Source organism: Cervus elaphus, chromosome 5 (genome assembly GCF_910594005.1).
Source record: "Cervus elaphus chromosome 5, mCerEla1.1, whole genome shotgun sequence".
In the NCBI taxonomy this organism is placed as follows: Eukaryota; Metazoa; Chordata; class Mammalia; order Artiodactyla; family Cervidae; genus Cervus; species Cervus elaphus.
The window spans coordinates 110,088,414-110,104,522 of NC_057819.1; the positions used below are offsets into that span (position 1 = coordinate 110,088,414).

Here is a 16,109-nt window from a genome sequence, read left to right on the forward strand (position 1 = left end):
TCTCTCCTGCTTCTTTCTCCTACGATGTTTCAGGCATCTTCTGTCCTATCTTTTCTCTCCCTAAATCTCTTGGCATCCTCTAGCTTCCCCCGCCACCGCCCACGCCCCCGCTGCACGGCCACACTCTGGTCTGAGCCTCCCTAGCTGCGGCCCCGCTGCGGCCTCTCAATGCAGCGACTGACCATCTCTGACCCCCGGAGCTGGAGCCGAGTAGGGTAGGGACGAATGTGTCTAGAGAGGAAGGTACTTCGAAGGCCCCAACACCGCTTGTCTAGTCAAGAGATGACCCAGGAAGGCCTGGTGGAGCGGAGTGTGGATTCAGCCTGAAAAAGGAGTGTTGAGGGGAGCAGAAGGGGGAACGTCCTTGCATGTGGAAACATCTCCTTTTGGGGGCTTGGGGACACGATGGAGCATAAACCTGATATATCGGAGCTTCTGGTTGTCCTAGTCTCTTTTTCCCTGTATGTGTCTCAACTCTCTTTTCTGTTTACAGATCCCCAAGGGTGCCTTGGGAAGGAGGAACAAAATCCTTCTCTGTGGGAGTTGGGGGCTTGGGAGGTGATATTTGGGAGCAAAGGAAAGCGAAAGAGGGCAGGTCGCCGCGTGGCCGCTGCACTAGCTCAGGCAGAGGCTGTAACGTCCCCGAGCTGCCAGCAGAGTCCGCCTTAGACCAAGTTCACAGCCAGGCTGGAGCCTTCCAGGCGCCAGCGAGCGGTCCGGCCAGGTGGCCCGGGGGCCCGCTGGGCCTTGCAGAGCCTGGACACTGAGCTCTCTCTCCAGCCTTCGGGGCCCTGGGCCCCCTCCGGTCCCAAGGAACCCTTCCTCCAAGCTCTCTCCGCTCCTTGCCCCAGAATCACCCTTCTTCTTCAGCCCACTCTATGGCTGCCGTATGTCCTTTTGCCTGGCAACGGCCACGGAGCCCCCACTCTGGGGGACACAGGAATGGAGGGGGTGGGTCGTCAGCAGCTCTTCCAGGCATCTTAACATGAGAGATGATGAAAATGCGGGAAGTGGTGCAAAAAAGTCGGAAGTGCAGCTGGCATCTTTTCCTGAGGAGGAGTTATTTAATAATGGAAAAAGATTGACTCCTCTTCCCCAAGTCTAAGGCCCTTAGTGGGGGTAGTTGTGGGCGGGGGGGAGTCCGGGGGGAGGAGGCGAGGGGGGGAAGGGCAGGGAAGATGGTTTGCGCTTGGGTTTCTGCACCCAGAGCGGCAGAATGAGACCCTGGGCGGTGAGGCCAGTGTTATTGCCGGAGGGGTCGCGAAGTTGGAGGGTCAAAAGTTTACAGCGTGCGTGAGCCGGCCGCGGCGGGGGCGGGGTGGGAGAGGGGAGGAGGCTGTGTGTGTGTGAAGAGAGAAGAGAGCGAGCAGGGGATGCTCGAGGTAAGGAAGACTCGTGGGCTCGGGGAGTGGGGTAGCGGCACTGAGCCGAGAGGCAGATATCTGGGAAAGGAGAACTGAGGGAAGAAGTCCTCCTCCCCAAACTGGCTCTGGTGGGCTAGGGAGATGCACAAAAGAAAGCGCTCTGGGCATGGCCAATCCTCTACTCAATTTTCTTTCCTAAAGATAACCTTTGAGTCGCCATATAAAATTTAATTAAAACCTACCCAGCCGCACACATTTTAAAAATCCAATTACCCACACGTCCTTGTAGGACGTTTGGTGGGGCCAAGGAAGCCTTCCAAGGGGAAGACCTGATTCCCACCCACACCAGCCCCATCAGGCTTCCTCTAAAGGGGCGAAATAGCTGAATCCCCCAGCTCCTTCTCCCTCCAGGCAGGCTAGTTTTTCAGGGATTCCTAACCCCCAGGTGGGGTCCAGGCAGTTGGAGTCCAGTAACCATGGGCCAGGACTAGAGGGAGTTTAAAAACTCCTATCCCTCCTTCCAAAGTGCTTGAGTTTAAGCACTTGGATATTGAAAGAAGGTTAGCTTAATTTTCTCACTCTCTCCCAAACCTATACTTGTGTGTGCTTCCAGAATGCCTCTCTTCCTGTTTCAAGGAGGGAGGGAAAATGAGAAGGAAAAATACTGAATGGCCTCACAGAGATCTTTTTAACTGGCGACCTGAAATGAACTTTGAGTCTATGCATTAAGCTTAGCTCATAAGTATAACGCTTAGAGACACTGTAATTATAACACCAGGACATATGCTTATTTTGGATCTTTAAATGACTGTTTGTTGCATTATGAGATGTCATCGTTCTCTTCTAAGCATTTAATATTGGAGGTGCTCTCTGGGTATTTGTCCTGCCAGAAAAAAAGATTATTTCAGAGTTTTCATATCAATGCCTTTTGAAACATGGCCAGAAAAGAGAACAAATGAATTTGACCCCAGTTGTTTTTTGTTTTTTTAAATTAAACCAACTGGGTATGGGTCCTCATTTCTACTTGGCCTTCAGGCAAATTTTTCTGGGGAGTCAGGCCAGGAGGGAATTCCTGGGTTCCAGAGGAAGTAGAGATCAAAGCCTGAACTGGAGATTCTATTTCTATCTGTTCTTCCTCAGTCTCTTCCCCTCCACTGAGGGGAACAAGAGTGTTAGCAAGTTTTGTGGAGACTGGGTCCTGGGCTTGGTGGGGCCTCACAATAGGGAAGGGAAGACTTCCGCCATCCCAAGCCAAGCTGGGTGCCTTGGGATGCTTAGTCCCAACCTCCCCAAACTAGGGGGATACCCCTTTGGAGACACTGCCCTGAGACTTGAGCTGGGTGGAGGGATAATCACCTGATCTACTTTTGCTGGTTGAAATGTGTTGAAATGTGTTGCTGGCATGCCACCCATTTCTAGTCCTGTCCTGGAGGGATAAACCAAAGATAATCTCTTGAGTATTTTAAGCACCTCTTTGATTTGTTTCTGAACCTCCTGGTGGTGGTGCTGGGGGTAGGCAAAAGAGTTATAGTATAGATGAGAAGTAATTTTAAATAAAAATGGAGGTGGGGAGGATATTCTTTGATTTTTAAAGGAGAATTAAAGCCTCTGAAAGCCAAGTCCCCAGGTTTGACCAGTGCAGTCCAGCCCTTCTCTCAGGATTCTATCTTACCCAAACATGCTGGCCTGTGGACCAGATCTCAGCACCAGGAGGTGGAGGTCTCATTCCTGGGGCCCTGGAGCTTCCAGTTCAGGCAGAAATGGGGATCTCTCTGGCAGAGGGGTGGAAAAAAGCAGAGTGTGCAGTTGAGTGGGAATATAGGCCCTGTCAATGCGACCATTTATAGGGGTTCTGGCTCAAGTCTGCTCTCTGGGACCCAGATCCCCACATTTCCACTTCTCCAGGTGCTGGTCTCTATCAGGGGCTGCAAAGTGAACCCTTGTAGAGTTCTACCCACTCCCTCTTTGCCCCCAGAAGGAAAGCTGACAAAAAATATTGGAATGATGGAATATCAAAGCGGAGGCTGGCGGCTGAGTCCCTATTCGAGTGGGACTTTGAGGGGTAGGAGTTGGGGGAAGATTCTGGCAAAAAGTAGAGCTAGAGAGGATGAGCTGAATCAAATTCCTTGCTCTGTCATTTTTCTCCCAAGTAATGACCAGCGCAAAATTCAATATGACCCAGCGAACTGCGCGAGCGTATTATAGTAACTGCCTGCTCATGGGGGAGGCCCGAGAGGGGGTGAACCGCAGGTCACGGCGTCTAAAAATTATTAAAATGTTCGAGAGCCTGGTGACGCGCCTAGCTGTTTAACAAAGACTGCCAAAGTATGAGATTAATACGAAAACTTGCACTTCAAAAACAACACACCAAAAAAAAAAAAGTCTTGTTCCGGCCACCAAGGGGGCCCCGGAGCTCCTCTGCCCGCCGCGGCGGTTCGGTTTTCCGCACACACAATAGTGGACGAGAGCGAGCTTGTCGGGGGCCGCTAGGGCCCGCGGGCGGGCCGGCGGCCGGGAGGGCGCGGGGAGCGGCCCGGTGAGTACTCCCGCCCGCGCCCCTCCGGGCCTGGCGCTCCTCCGGGCCGCTGCCTTGCTGGCCGCCCGGGGACTCGCCTCCCCGGCCTGCGAACTCCCTCCCTCGCTCTGTCCCTCCCTCCCCGCCGACAAAAGGTAGCGTTGGTGGCGCGCGCTGGACACGCCCGGGACGGCGGAGGGGCTGAGCAGCGAGGTCACTGCGGCAACCTGTGGCTGGCCGGGAAAAGGCGGCCGGCGGGCCGGCGAGCCACCGGGAGCGCGGGGGAGGTGGCTCTGAACGCGCGCGGAGCCTTGGCTTTTTCTTGTATGCGTATTGATGTTAGTGCTCTTCGCGGGTGGAGGGCAGAGGCAGCCTCCTGCTCTAGCCAAGCTCGTCTCGGAAATCGCTGATAAACCCAGTCCTCCACCCCTCGCGGCGGGACTGGCTGGGGTGGGGAGTGCGACCCCTCGATGGGATGGGCAGGTGGCGGCTCCCAGCGCACAGAGGAGAAAAATCTCTGCGGTCTGTCCCCAGGATCAACCCCACAGGCTCTGCTTCCCACCCTCTCTCTTGGGGTGCTTGGGGGCACCTGGACTCCATCTCTTAAGAAAGTGTAGAGCAGCACAGAGGCCCTCTCCCAATTCCGAAAAGCCTACCAGTTGGACGAGTTTTAGGGTGGTGAGTTGAGAAGAACAGGAGGTATGGGGTAGGGGAAGTGGTCTGGCCAGTGGAATGGTGCCCCTGACTAAAGTGGCCTTTGACAAGACTAGGACAGTTCCCTGCTTGATGCTGGGGTGGTGGTGGTGGTGGTGGTCCTATCCACACAATTTGTCTGTGGGTCCAGGGCCAGGAGCCAGTCTTCCTGAGTGCCCAAATGGAGGTATGAGATTACTTACTGGACCCTCTCTTGGCAAAAATAACTGCAATATTATTGTGTGTGTGATTTTTCAAATATAGGTGTTAGTGTTAGAATTCAAGCTTAGAGGCCAAACCTGGCAAGCTAGATTTGGGATAGAAAATCAGAGGGCTCTGGACTTGGTGGCTGGTAGGTGAAAACTCTCCTCCTACCCACGTGCAAGGGTCCCAGGGCCAGGTATGGGCACAGACCTTTAGAGTGTGGTGGTTAGAGGGTTGTTTTGTTTTGTTTTGTTGATGTATTTATTAAAGAAATTTTTATTATTCTGACTTATTCACTAGGGATGCAGGTATTCCTCAGACCTGGAGCGATAAGTGAGGAGTCGGTGGAGAAGAGGTTCTGTGCACCCTTCCCATCACCCTCTGAAGGCCCTTAGCTTTCACAGTCTAGGATGCCATTTCCTCAGCTCCATCCTCAGTCTCCCAGCTTAGTTACTGGCAGCCTCAGGAAGTCCCTTCGAAACTCCAGATCCCCCAGGTTTCCCAGATCCCCATTTAGGTCCCACTGCCAGCAACCCTAGCAGGTGGCTGAATAAGCAAGTTTGGATGGAGAGAGCCTGCCAGGAGCTAGGGAGGTGGGGGAAATGGGACTCCTTCTCACACTTCAGCTATCATCCCCCTTTTCTGGCCCCAGGAGGTATGGGAGGTTGGGAGGGGCCGGAATATCATCTGGCTGCATCTTTTACGGTTCCTCCTCACCCTCCATTCGGAAATGAAACGCCTTTGATCTTTTTCTCAGGTTGTAAACGGAATTGCCCGTCATTAAATATCTGGGGCCCCATCTGCTCGGTCTCCCAGCATTTTTCTTTACAGCTGTTTCTCTTTTTACCATTGAATTTTTCCAAAAGGACTTTTATGATACCCCCTTCACACCCAGCCGCCTATCCCTCTTCCCTTTGCTGAGAGGCCCCTTGGAAAATATCTAGATTTTCGTTTGATCACAAACTAAAGGCTGCAGAGGGACACGGAGTTGCCGATTGGGGTTTTGTTTTTCTTAAAAAAAAGAAAAAAAAGTCCTGGGGGAGGGGAGGGGCTGGAGGGCACCCAGAAGGGCCTGATTCTGACTACGCCGCAGCCTCAGGATGACCCTTCCTCCTTTTGTGCTTAGCTAATGTTTACATCTCATAATTCATGCACTGCCGCGGAGATGCACAGCAGCCCCGAGGTTCGCGTCCCTTTGCGGGACCGGCTGTTTCTGTTTCTCTCTAATAGAAGAGGAAGAGGGTTGAAAACCTTCTAATCCCAGGAATGGACCCACCGTGCCTTTTCCTGCTCCCAGAGCTCAAAACTAGGGGGAAAAAAAAATCAAAGCACTGAAACCATACCCCAAACGAAGGATGCGTGGAAAATAGGAGGACTGGAAAATTTCTGGGCCAAGAAGATCTGTCTGTCTTCTGTATATACCCTGTAGATCCGAATTTGTGTAAGGAATTTTGTGATCACAAATTCGTATCTAGGGGAATATGTAGTTGACATAAACACTCCGCTCATTTTTTTTCTGAAGAAAAAATTTTTTTTTCCTAAATGAGGACCATCCGGTGACACGAAGACTCCTTTCTTTTTCTTTCTTCCTTTTTTCCTTTTTCTCCCTCAACTGGTTAGAGATGGAGGAATCACCTACCTGAAATCTACCCATGCCTGCCCTTGGGAGCCTTGGTCCTTTTCCACTTTTCTTAAAAGGTTAATGTTGTTGCTGATGTTTTTATTTTGTCCTCTCCCTTTGGTCCAGCTATTCCCTATTTTGGGTTCAGGGAGGCTTCACTGAAAATCTGGTAAAAATGACTATTGTCTTCTGTGTGCGAAGGGAAAGGAAATTCACTTTTCAAACGGATGCAGAGGTCGCTTTTCCGTTTGGGTGCAGAACAAGATGCCCTGGAAACACGCGATTACCAAAGGGTGTTATTGTGTGGGGATCACCCAGGCTCCTATCCTTAGCATCACAAGGATGTGAGATTTCTGCTCGCTGCTGAGGCGCGGCATTAACGGCAATTAGAACATCTCGCCGCCGCGGTTAGCCCTGCTCCGGTGTTTCTGGAATTAGCAAATTGCTATTCAACGTGCTCTCAGAAGTTGGAGGTTTTTTACTCCAGTGTTCATGTTCAGTGTGGGAAACTAACTCGTTTCTCCCGGTTTGGGCCGCGTGGGATAAGGGGAGGAGTGGAGAGGAGAGGGGAACAGACGGACTGACTGACACAGCCAAACTAATAGCGCAGCTAAATGCGATTTGGAAGGCGAGGTCTCCCCGAATTAGTGCATGAATTTCCTATCGATCCGCCCGTGGTTCCATTCATCTCTGACAAGTCCCTCCGTACACCCGCCTGGTTGCTCCGACGCCTCCTCTTTCACTCCCTACCCCTCCCTGTGCGGCTGCAGAGAAAGGGCCCACGCTCGAAGCCTCGTTCCCCCGTGTGGGTTCTCCTCTCCAGGCGGAGCCCCTAGTCCGCCCCTCACTTAACGCCCCTGCTTAGACGCTGGGTGCAGATGCTCCATACGCCCCATCGATAAGAGGGGCTAAGACCCTAAGGAAGGCCTGGGGGAGGGAGGCAGGATGGAAGGGGCCATATTCAGAGCCCCAACTTCTGAGGGGATCCAGGGATTGCGCTCCGCCCAGCGCCCCAACAGGCCCTCGGGTGGCAACCTGCTCACCCGCTCTCGCTCTCTCTCCCTCCCTCTCCCCGATCCCGGAGAGGCGAGGCGAGGCGAGGAGGCGGTGGCTCCGCAGGAGCCCTATGTAAATCCTGGTGTTGGGTGGGTAGGGAGGGGGGGTGGAGAAGAAGGGGAAATAAACGTCTTTGGCTGGAGTAGGGTCCGGGTGAGCAGATTTCCTTATCCGGGAATCGCAGGCGGGGCGGCCATTGGCTCCGAGGATCACGTGGGCCCCTAACTTTGTTCACTTGACAGTAAGTAGGAGGGCTTTCGGAAACAGGAAAACGAGTCAGGGGTCGGAATAAATTTTAGTATATTTTGTGGACAATTCCCAGAAATTAATGGCTATGAGTTCTTTTTTGATCAACTCAAACTATGTCGACCCCAAGTTCCCTCCGTGCGAGGAATATTCACAGAGCGATTACCTACCCAGCGACCACTCGCCGGGGTACTACGCCGGCGGCCAGAGGCGAGAGAGCAGCTTCCAGCCGGAGGCGGGCTTCGGGCGGCGCTCGGCGTGCACCGTGCAGCGTTACGCGGCCTGCCGGGACCCTGGGCCCCCGCCGCCTCCGCCGCCGCCCCCGCCGCCCCCGCCACCGCCCGGGCTGTCCCCTCGGGCTCCCGCACAGCCGCCGTCCGGGGCCCTCCTCCCGGAGCCCGGCCAGCGCTGTGAGGCGGTCAGCAGCAGCCCCCCGCCGCCTCCCTGCGCCCAGAACCCCCTGCACCCCAGCCCGTCCCACTCCGCGTGCAAAGAGCCCGTCGTCTACCCCTGGATGCGCAAAGTTCACGTGAGCACGGGTGAGTGCGTGGGCACCCCTTCCCCCTCCCACCCCCGGCGCTTTACACCAAAGGGACCTCAAGGCATGGGGGTGGGGGGAGCTAGGGGAAGCCAATTGTCCCCGCTATAAACTCGCCATTGCCGGAGATTTACGGTCGCCTGTTTTCAGAGCCACATAATTACATCCCCCATAAATTTTTATGGCCTGGTGGGCCCCGCGCCTTTGAAGTAGGTTCCCCATCCTCTTTGCCATTCTCACCAGCGACTTTTTCGCCAGGGAGATGCAGTCTCAGTGAAGTTGGAAATTGGGGAGGGGTGTGAGAGGTGGGGGAGGAGAAGGGGGAGGAGGTAATCTGTATTTAAGCGGAGAGTTGAGTCAACTCCCAGTATTTATTTTTTCCTTTCTTTCCTCTAGTCTGGCTCCTTGGCTAGTGGGCAAAAGTTTTTACTGGGGGCAGGCACTACTTGGAATCGGAACATGGAGGGTGGGAACTAACAGAAAGGTTTAGGGAAGCCCCCCTCCCTCTTTCACCCCTCATTCTCCCATCCCGGGCCCCAGGCCAAGTGGGGGGAGAGATGAGCGATTAAAACCTTGTGAAGATTCCTCACTCCTCCCCGCCCCCTCTCCAAACAACAACGTCGTGACCGCACAGTCTTCCAAAACTTAGAGGTCTCTCTCTCCTCCTGGGGTCCCGCTTTCTCCTTCGTCCCCACCCCCTCTGGAGGAAGAAGAGGCGGCGGGAGAGGGAGGGAGACACTGCGTTAGCGGGAGGAAAGGGCTCCCCCTCCTCCCTTTCGGGGCAATAAAACTTTCTCTTTCTCCTTCTCTCTGTGTGTGTCCAGTCAACCCCAATTACGCCGGCGGGGAGCCCAAGCGCTCTCGGACCGCCTACACTCGCCAGCAGGTCTTGGAGCTGGAGAAGGAATTTCACTACAACCGCTACCTGACTCGGCGCCGGAGGGTGGAGATCGCCCACGCGCTCTGCCTTTCCGAGCGCCAGATCAAGATCTGGTTCCAGAACCGGCGCATGAAGTGGAAAAAAGACCACAAGTTGCCCAACACCAAGATCCGCTCGGGCAGCACCTCAGGCTCAGCCGGAGGGCCCCCTGGCAGGCCCAACGGAGGCCCCCCGGCGCTCTAGTGCCCCCCTTGCGGGAGCCGCGAACCTCGGGGCGGGGGTGGGTTGCGAGCTCGGGGGTGGTTGGGGGAGACGAGGGAGGGGACCCTGGGGCCTGGGCCCGAAAAAGCCCACCTGCCCTCCCCCCACGTTGTCTATTTACACGAATAAATGCGGAGGAGGGGGGAGGGGAAGCTTTATTTATAGAAATGACAGTAGGGAGCCGGGCGAGGCCCCCCAGAAGCAAGGTTCAAGTCTCTTGCTTTCTTCCTTAAAAAAAAAAAAAAAAAGAAGAAGGAGGAAGAAAGAAAAAGACAGAAAGAGAAATAGGAGGAGGCTGCACTCCTCATTTTCAGCTTTGGCGAAGATGGATCCACGTTTCATCTTTAATCACGCCAGGCCCAGGCCCATCTGTCTTGTTTACTCTGCCGAGGAGAGGACGGGCCTCGGTGGCGACCATTACCTCGACACCCGGCTAACAAATGAGGCCCGGCTCGGCCGCCGCCGCCTCTGCTGCTGCCGCTCTTGGAAGACAGTCTGGATTTTCTTTCTTTGTCCCTCATTCCTGAAACTCAGCGAAAGCATCCTCTGACTGCCAGATAGCACAGTGTTTTGGCCACGGTAACAAACACGCGCACACAGCCTCCTTCCCCCTCCGTGCCCGTTCACCCCCCTTCCACCTTGGGGCCGGGGTGGGGACGACAGGCTGGGGACAGGTGGACGAAGGGTGCCTCGGCTGCGCAGGAGCAGGGCAGGGTAATTGAGTCCGAAAGAAAAAGAGGACCCAGAGACCGGGAGGGCCCTCCTTTGGAAGGTCAAGCCATGCCTGGCGGGGTGAGAGGCCAGTTGCCTTCTGGGAGCTGGACACAACCCTCTCCCCCCCATCTAGAGTTGTGCAGTGGAGGCCTTTTCTCCTAGACTGAAAGTGAATGTGAAACTAGGAAATAAAATGCCCTTCCCATCTGGGAGATAAGGTTACAGAGACCTCTCCCATAGTTTATCGTTGCATTGATTATTATTATTAATTATTATTATTATTATTATTATTTTATGTCATGTGCGTCTGTCCTCTCTCCTATTCTCTTTCTGACATTCCAAACCAGGCCCCTTCCTAGTCCTGGGGCTGCTTGAGTCTAGAACCCTTCGTTGGTGTGAAAATGTGTGTCCTGTACAGAGTGACAATAGAAATAAATGTTTGGTTTCTTGTGATCAGCACGGCGTGTTTTTGTTGAAATCTTGATGTAAAGATGCAGACCAATGCCACCCAGTGTATATTTTAAGTACCCCAGTCCATTCGGCCTCACATTAATGTGGTTGAGGAATTTTTTCAAAGGATCCAATGGGAATTTCTATCTCAGAGGACTGCAAATGGTGGTAGCTGGTGTGTTTTCCTTTTGGGATGGGTGTGTTTTGTTTGGGGTTTTTAATTTTTTCCCTCTAGTCCAAAAATGGATTGAAAGGACTGGGAGGGCTGACTCCAATCCCTAATGGGGAGAAAATGTTTCATTGTAGGACACAAGAGGCTTAAGTATGGCAAAAGCTTTCATATTGTGATTTATTTGTCATAAGCAAATAAAATGCGGTTAAAGCTGTCTCTTTCTAGACAGACGGCTCTTTGCTTATTAAAGTTGTGAGGGAGGATTCTGCGCGGCTGGCCTCTTTCCCCCCCCGTAAGAAGGTATCCTTTTCCTCTGAGGTGTTTAAGGCTTTAATGAGTCTAATTTTTTGCACAGATGTTTCTGGGTGTTTGCAGGTTTTCAGAGTATTTTTATATTACAAAGGAGCTAGCCGGTGCCATAGCTCAAACTCTGACAAGCAAATAGATAATCAAGAAGACAAATGGCCTCTTTTGTGAAGCCCTGCTCCTGTATTAATTTTCATTTTCTTTCTCATAGAAAGTATCGAAAGTATGACTGGGGACCAAATAGCTTTCTGTCTCTGAGGTCCCAGTCACCCCTAGAATGGAATGGGGGAAGGGGGAGAGGGTGCAAGTGACCCTCAGAAGCTCTGGGGAGGCTTGGGCCACTTTGGGGTCAAGCCCAGGAGAAGTTCTAAGGCTCTGGTCTCGGACTCCGGTCCTGTAGTGGCCCCGGGTACAGCCATCCCGCCCCCCAAAATTTCAGGGCTCTGGAGAGCAAGTGCAATTCAAAGTCGTTTTTCAGTCCCAACTGGCTTCAGAAAATAAAAATAGCCAATTCCACCAGCGTGTTTTTCTGTTATTTCTTTTGCATTCCTCCGGGGTTCAGCTCCTGGGTGTTTGAGGCTGGCTAGGGCCCTGGGACAGACCGGCCCAGGGTCCACCGTAAGGGAAGGGGTGTTTGAACCGCCCGTTTCAATGCTGCGGGGAGACTCTTAGCAAATCGCATGAACCTGGAGGTTGAGAGCAGCGAGCTTTGTTTTCAGTAGAATCGCTGGTGTGATGTTTAGCTGCCCAGGGATGCAGCCGCCCTTCCCTTCTAGAGGGGGAAAATAGTTCCTAAAAAGCATATTCCACCTCCCCCCCCAGGAATGTCTCTATAGAACCAAATCAAAGCTGCTCTTAGGAAGGTATGAATAGAATAAAAAAAAGATTTCTATGGAGCTTAAAGTTCACAGCCATTCTGTGTAGACAAGAGCTAAGAAAAATGTGAGAATTATACAGAAAACCATTAATCACTTCTTTTCTTTAAATACGTATCCTCTCTCCTTTGTTATTATTCAACAGCAAATCTCCGCAGACCGGCTGTTGGGGGAAAAAAGTGTTAGCCGCCACTCCCGGATCTGCAAGGGGGAAAAAATTTGGAACCATAAAGTTGAAAACTTTTTTCTCTCAGTTTGGAAGAAGCTGTTCGTCATGAATGGGATCCGTGGAGTTCAGGCGAGAGGAGGCGAGAGGCGCAAAGGTAACAAAGCCCCCGCCTGGGTTGGCTTTTTTTTTTTTTTTAATCGTTTTATGAGCTCTTTTTACAAGGGAAAGAAGAAATACTCTCTCGCCTCCTTCTTTTTCTTTTTCAACTATCTTCACAGGGTTTTTATGGTGGATGCTTGGTCCGGTTTTGATGCCTTTTATGATGACAGATGCTTGGGTCAGGGACTGACACCTGGAGTGTTTGAACTGACTGGGACTTAGGTATTAGGGCCCCAGAAAACCCCCAGAAAAGATAGGGAGGCAGTTCAGAAGTGCTTTCTGGTTTTAGAAAATGCAGCAGGGCCTGGGGAGCCCCAGCATATGTGTGTGTGTGTGTACTGAGTTGAGGTGTACATGTGGCCTGTGAGTTCCATAACTCTGCATGTCTACCCTGGGGGCTGGTATCCCACAGGTCTGTTTACCGGTGAGTTGTTGTCACTGCTACTTTCTGGAAAAATGGAAGGCAGTTTTGGGGGGTATAGGTGGATGTCTTCAGTTTTTCTTTTTGTGTCTAGCTTGGGATTCTGGACAAATATTTGCTACTCTCTGGAGCAGGAAACTGTTCTGCTTGCAGGCAAGGTTCGTTGACGCCAGAATCTTCCTCTTCGACTCTGCCCCCTCCCTTTTTCCTGAAGGCTCAGAGTTTAGTTTGCTTTCCTTTTGCTGTCTTGGTTTAGGGACTCTGTTCCCCGCTCAGGGGCCCTGCTTCTGAGGGTGAAGGAGCCAGTAGACTCTGCCTCAGACCAGAATGTGCTGGCCTTTCTTCCTTGGGACTCACTGAGGGTTTGGAAGTAGGAGACTGGCAGGAGAGAGAGTTCATGGAGAGGCCACGTTTTCTAGGCGATTAGCTCAGTATTAGAACCACAAAATGACCTCGGAAGCCCCTTGACCTGAGACTGGACATTGTGTTGGCTCTTGCCTCCTGCCCAGAAGGGAAAGTCACACCTCTGCATCGAGGGGTCCTTGGGCTGTTGCATGTCCCATCTCCACCCCCCACGAGACTCCAACCCTTTTTTTTTTTCTATCTTGAAGTTTCTGGATAATTTTTCTATTACTGTCCATTGGAGAGAAAATAAGCAAAAAAAAAAAAAAAAAGCTCAGCTGGGGGAGGGAAGTAGGGTGCTGGTTTCTCTTCCTGTGCAGAGCTCCTTTCCTCAGGCAGATTCACCCCTCCATCCATGTCCAGTTCACCCCTCCTCCTTTCCTGTCCCTTTGGAGGGGGCTGAGGGAAGAAAGACAAAGGGAGACAGATATGAGAGGTCCAGGGGCTTCAGAGAGCTAGGGGAGCAAGCCCCTGGGTCCTAAGGAGAGAGAGGGCCCCGTTGTGGTTACTATCTCTCAAGGTCTGTTCTCCAAATCCACAGCTTCTTGACCCATTTTCTGAAGTCCCTTTGTTTAGGAAGCTACTTCTATAATCACTGTCATCCCCTTCCCCAGTCTTCAATCCCACCCCAGCGACTCACAGTGCCCACAGAGTACCTCCCCACCAGAGGAGCAAGAGATGGGAGAAGGGTCAGTGTAGGCTGTCTGATCATTTCCAGGGACAGCTGTGCCACATTAACCAAAGTTTCCAACAACTTTTAAGAGACGCATGGAGGATTTGTTAAGATGTGAACTCAACAGAGAGCCTTTCCAAATCTGAATTCTACTTGCTGTATCTTAAAAAATCTATACCAGCAGCCATCCTCTTAGGAGGGGATAGAGACAAAGAGAGAGACAGACAGATTCCAGCTGGGAAAAGGAAATGTTCCCTTGGTTAGGACTAGGAGAAACAGAACCTTGCTGGGATATATGTGGGATGTTGGTTTGCATTTTGTAAATTGTCTCCTACGTCTTGGGGGCTGTCTCAGACAAGCAATAACTGGCTTGGCGTTGGTTGGCATCCTCTCCTTTGTCCCTGGGTGGCTTAACAAGTGCAGGGGCTGGTGGCCTTGGTAAGAAAAGGGAGCCAGCAGAAAGGCAAGTTGGACTTCTCCTGAAATGAAAATATTTGGGACTCAGGGGAGATGTGCACCCATAACTCCTCAGAGCAGATAAACTGTTGTGAGCCCTCTATAGGCTCAGGTGACAAAGATCTAGTCACCTGGGTCTTTACAACCTACTTTCTGACACGTGAGGATTACAGATCCACCAAAGGGAAAGGGAAGGCTGGGGTTCCTTCAAAAGGGAACCGAGGGACTTTCCCCCCACCCTCACTGCCAGACCCCCAACCTCTGTAGAGCTGAGCGCGGCCCGGCAGGCTCCCCAGCCCCTTGGGCTCACCTTCTACAATTCTAGCGGCCACCTCTATCCTCGGAACCTTTGGACCGCTCTTCATCCAGTTCGTCGGCCCCCCCATGCCCCCTCCTCTTTGCACCCGCCAGGGCAGAGTGGGGTTGCCGGACCAGCCTGTGCCGGCTGCCGCTGGGGCCGCCCCAGCGCCCGTGGTGGGTCTCCCATGGAAGCGGCGGCCCCGGGAGGGGGGTCTGGTTGGAAAGCGGAGTTGGGAAGTTTCCCAGCGTGAGTTGAGCGCTGACGGATTTGTGATCGGCCATAAAACCGGCGCGTTCAGATTCGTAAATCAATCTTGCCTTTCTCACAGTATAAACGTTCGCTTTATCGGCAGCAAGAAAGCTCTCTGCTCGCGCCCCGGCGCTTGTTTATTTGAACATGGACATTCCCAGGATCCGAAGAGTGTGGGCATTTGAACAGAACCTGCCCGGCGTGCCTCCGTGTCACCGGCTTTTCTTTAGCTCGTCCTTAAAATGAATTTACCAGTTTTGAGATTGGTGTCTTCCCATGCTCCCGCATATTCTCTCCTCTCTTCTCTGCTACCCCCGCCCCCGCCCTCTATTTTTCTTTTAGACTTTAGTGGCCTGCTTTTCTTGGGGGGAGGGCAGTTTTAATGGATTTCTCTGGCCAGGACCTTGCAGGGAGTTGCCCTCGCTGGAGCCGGGCGCGCGGCTGAATTCAATACCAGTCTGCGTTTTGTATCTGCACAATCAAAGCCGATCACCCCCCTACAGAGCCCGGGCCAGCCGGCGCCCCACCCGAGCGTTGAGAGCGGTATTCTTAGGGGATCAGGCCGGCCCAGTGCTCGGCCGGGGCGCGCGCCGCCGCTCCTGCTGGACCCAGACACCGTTTCTTCAGGGGTGGTGAGGGCACCTGGGTCCTCAACTTCTCCCCCTCGAGTTGCTTTCGGTTGAGACCCCTCCAGACAAACCGCTGGCCGCTCCTCGGCCCCCTGCCCCCCCGCCCCAAACCACATCTGTTCTTTCCTGTCGGCCGGCCCATGCGGCTGCCCCAGAGCTGCTGAAGATAAGGCTGGAAGTGTGGGCTGGGCGAGGGGCTCCTTCAGGAATGTCTTCTCTGCTTCCCTTTGCAACCCCATCCTACACCGTGGCCAAAGACTCCGATTCGATTCTGGGACTCTGGTCATATCTGGTCTGCTCCTTCTGGCGCCAAGCTGTATGTGAAGGTTTGGAAGGATGTTTTGTTTTGTTTATACCGAGATGAAGAAGTCTGTGTATGTTTCTCTCTCTAGGCAGAGGGGATGGATTTCTTCTATCAGCACCAGTGTTTAACCCTTCAATATGAAACCCCTCATCTTTTTCCTATTGATCTGTCTCCATTGTCTGCTGATTGGAAGCATGGGGGGTACTAACACCTGGAAAATAGAAACTGGGCTGTCAGGCCAACTTCAAAGCCTCTTTCTTCCCTCTCCTCCCCTCCAGTTCAAACCTCTAGCTATCTTCACTGGTGTGTTGGGGGTGGGGAGGGACTGAGGCAGGGTGTGACAGAAGTACCCAGAGATTGAGCACCCACTTCTTTTGTGTAGGAATCTTCTTAGTCCAGGTCTTTGTCTCTAGAGCGTATTCTCAGTAGAATTTGGTTCCATATAACAGTA

The 16,109-nt window shown here is 52.8% G+C and overlaps 2 protein-coding genes across 6 annotated transcripts in view; both read left to right on the top strand.

Moving 5' to 3' along the window:
• HOXB3 (homeobox B3) overlaps nt 1–16,109 on the top strand; it is a 54,757-nt gene that overhangs the window by 18,481 nt on the left and 20,167 nt on the right. For 2 of the 5 annotated variants that reach the window (XM_043904278.1, XM_043904277.1), the window contains exon 2: nt 12,041–12,218. The exons of 1 other annotated variant lie outside the window; for it this stretch is intronic. The gene's annotated coding sequence lies outside the window, so the exon portion shown is untranslated. Of the gene's footprint in view, nt 1–9,821; nt 9,958–12,040; nt 12,219–15,659; nt 15,681–16,109 lie in introns of those variants that run through there. 2 more of the 5 variants (XM_043904275.1, XM_043904281.1) reach the window with 2 other exon arrangements.
• Nucleotides 7,556–10,551, top strand: HOXB4 (homeobox B4). The gene is made up of 2 exons (XM_043904300.1): nt 7,556–8,238; nt 9,062–10,551. The coding sequence occupies exons 1-2, from the start codon at nt 7,782–7,784 to the stop codon at nt 9,358–9,360; spliced, it is 756 nt and encodes a 251-aa protein (XP_043760235.1). The 5' UTR covers nt 7,556–7,781; the 3' UTR covers nt 9,361–10,551.

Coding starts and splice junctions, on each gene's coding strand:
- HOXB4 (XM_043904300.1), top strand. CDS start 7,782: ATGGCTATGAGTTCTTTTTTGATCAACTCAAACTATGTCGACCCCAAG. Junction 8,239..9,061: donor CAAAGTTCACGTGAGCACGG/GTGAGTGCGTGG, acceptor GTGTGTGTCCAG/TCAACCCCAATTACGCCGGC.